At 48.9% G+C, this 2,874-nt stretch overlaps 1 protein-coding gene across 1 annotated transcript; it reads left to right on the top strand.

Annotated features, from left to right (window-relative positions):
- Positions 1 to 660: 660 nt before the first annotated feature.
- Positions 661 to 2,572, top strand: LOC125530400 (UPF0481 protein At3g47200-like). Its single transcript, XM_048694797.1, has 2 exons — positions 661 to 1,309; positions 1,626 to 2,572. Exons 1-2 carry the CDS (start codon positions 710 to 712, stop codon positions 2,376 to 2,378), a joined length of 1,353 nt encoding a protein of 450 aa, XP_048550754.1. The 5' UTR covers positions 661 to 709; the 3' UTR covers positions 2,379 to 2,572.
- Positions 2,573 to 2,874: the final 302 nt, after the last annotated feature.

Below are 2,874 nucleotides of genomic sequence, written 5' to 3' on the forward strand. Positions count from 1 at the left end.
GAGAGAAGAAAGAGAAGAGGAAGGAGAGAGAGCTTACATGTGGGCCTCACATATAAGTATCGGTAATAAACAGTCAACAAACGATTTGTTTAGGAGCGGACCCAACCTGGTATAAATCGGATCAATTTTAAAGCACATTGTCATTGTTTTTTGTTTGGAACAACCAAGCAAAATAGTGGTAGATTTTTGAGAAATTAAAAAAAATGTTAGTTTCATGTAACCCTGGTCCCAAATGTGATATTTTATGCTATTCTACAAATCACCCAAAAACCGCCTCTGCACAAGTTCGTGTCTTGGTCGATCTGGAGTTAATAGGCGCAATGGCACGACGCGTGCACCTGTCTGCAGGCACGTCTCCACTCCATCCTACACCATATGTTATCATTCCCGACAACAGCTACGTTAACGTACGTATTCCTCGCTTCCTCGGTGCTCCGGCCAGATGCTCCCCTAGCATCTTGTATGGGCCACATGCAATGAACAATAGACCATGACCCCTTCCTGAGTTCCTGATATACTAGATCGAAATATAACATAAACATACTATAATGTGGCATGTAATGCAAGTAACCGTTGTTGCATAGGCAACATATATGGCGAACATGATCTTTATCTGTCTATATAATAGCTAGCTGCTAACCTCCCCTGCACGCACATACATCTACTATCCTAGCTATAGCAATCTCATGTCATAGAGAGATCAATCAGAATGGCGGCGGCCGGCGGCAGCAGCAGCAAGAGGACGTGGGTGGTGGACGTGGAGAAGAAGCTCAAGGAAGCTGACAAGTCGGCGGAGGTGTTGCCGTGGGAGCGCCACTGCATCTACCGCGTGCCACCCTGCATTACCAACATCAAGAGCAAGGCGTACCAGCCGCAGGTGGTGTCGCTGGGCCCCTTCCACCATGGCGACCTTGACCTGAGGCCCATGGAGGAGCACAAGTGCCGGGCGCTGCGGCAGCTGCTCCAGCGCGCGGAGCGGACCTTTGACGAGCTCGTCGACGGCGTAGAGGACATCACGGAGCAGCTGCAGGGCGCGTACATGGACCTCGACGGCGAGTGGCGCGGCGGTGGCAGGGAGCGGTTCCTGGCCATGATGATCTTCGACGGCTGCTTCCTGCTGGAGGTCATGAGGTGCACGGCCGCCGACGGGAAGCAGGTCAGCGACTACGCACATAACGACCCGATCTTCAGCCCCCACGGGACACTCAACATGGTGCCCTACATCCGGCGAGACATGCTCATGCTTGAGAACCAGCTACCTTTACTCCTGCTCCAGAAGCTCGTTGAGGTTGAAAGTGGAAAGCCTCCGGTAATTATTAACTACTTTGCCTTCCAATACTGTTATAAGAACAAATAAACCATCAAATTGCACAGAAATTATTGAAAGAAACGAATAAAAATGTACCTTGCTTCTCCCTGCTAGCCGCTGATCTTCCACCCGTGTGGCTTGTTTTCTCTTTAATTTTGGGCAGTTTTGTCTTGTTGCCTCAGCAAACTTATATTTACTTTTGTAGCACTTGAACTTTTTATATGTACTTGTGATGGTTGCTTTATCTATAAAATGGGGTATAAGACTGTTTTGAGAGTAATATATGGTGTCTCTTTCTCTTGAACTATATGGCCAGAACAACGACTTCATCAACCGAATGGTGCTGGAATTTCTAGCCCAATCATCCGGCCCATTTCCACCAGGCACCGGCCTAGGGCTCCACCCACTAGATGTCTTTCGCCGGAGCATGCTCACTGGTAAGTGCCATCAAATCTGGAGCCCCCAGGACATTGAGGAGGACAACGTCATCATCCGGTCAGCACTGAAGCTCTACGAAGCCGGGATTCAGTTCAAGCCGAGCAAGACGTTGAGCCTGCACGACATCCAGTTTCGGAGCGGCATGCTGAGCATGCCGACAGTGTCGGTGGACGACTCCACCGAGTACATGTTCCTCAATGTGATGGCGTTCGAGCGGCTGCACGTCGGCGCAGGCAACAACGTGACTGATTACATCTTCTTCATGAACAACATCATCAACTCGGCCAAGGACGTGGAGCTGCTGAGCTCCAAGGGTATCATCCAGAACGCCATCGGTAGCGACCAGGCCGTGGCCAAGCTGTTCAACACCATTTCCAGGGATGTGATGCTCGATCCCAACAGCCCGCTCGACGCCGTGCAACGGCAGGTGAACAGCTACTTCCGGAAGCCGTGGAACATTAGGCGCGCCAACCTCATCCACACATACTTCAGGAGCCCATGGGCGTTCCTCTCCCTCGCCGCCGCCATCTTACTCCTCGGCATGACCATCATGCAGACCATCTACACAGTGCTGCTGTTCTACAGGGACGACAACAGCAGCCCGCCGCCATCGGCACCATCTCCCATCTGATCTAGCTGACCACAAAAACTTCCTGTAGTAATAACTAAGTACCTGCTACTCTATCTTGCTGCATGAATTCGTTTGCTTTATGTTCGAGTTTTTGTTGTTATTGTACATTGTCAAGCACTCAAGCCTTTTGAGTTATCTGCACTGTAAAACATAGAAGATCGAATGTGTCATATTTGTGACTTTGTGTTGTGTTCGTTATGACTCAATTTATTTTTCCAAATTGGCTATTGGACAATGTCCTATGAATAAAGTTAGAATCAGTCGATATTTTTCCACTAACCGTTTATTACCTGGTCAAAGCATCGGCTGATACTTTTGGGCTTGATCAGCTGGATTAGCAGATGCATAACGTGTGTGCGCGTGTGTTTTGTGTATGCGATGCCTATAAGTGTTTGTTTTCCTGTCGATTCTATTTCTTTGTTCAAGGTCCGTTGTGTGCAGTAAAAGAATTAGTAGCTCCGTTGTGTGCATGGTGTGAGTGTGTTTATGAAAAGAT

The sequence above is a fragment of the Triticum urartu genome, unplaced genomic scaffold (genome assembly GCF_003073215.2).
Source record: "Triticum urartu cultivar G1812 unplaced genomic scaffold, Tu2.1 TuUngrouped_contig_6286, whole genome shotgun sequence".
NCBI classification, from domain to species: domain Eukaryota; kingdom Viridiplantae; phylum Streptophyta; class Magnoliopsida; order Poales; family Poaceae; genus Triticum; species Triticum urartu.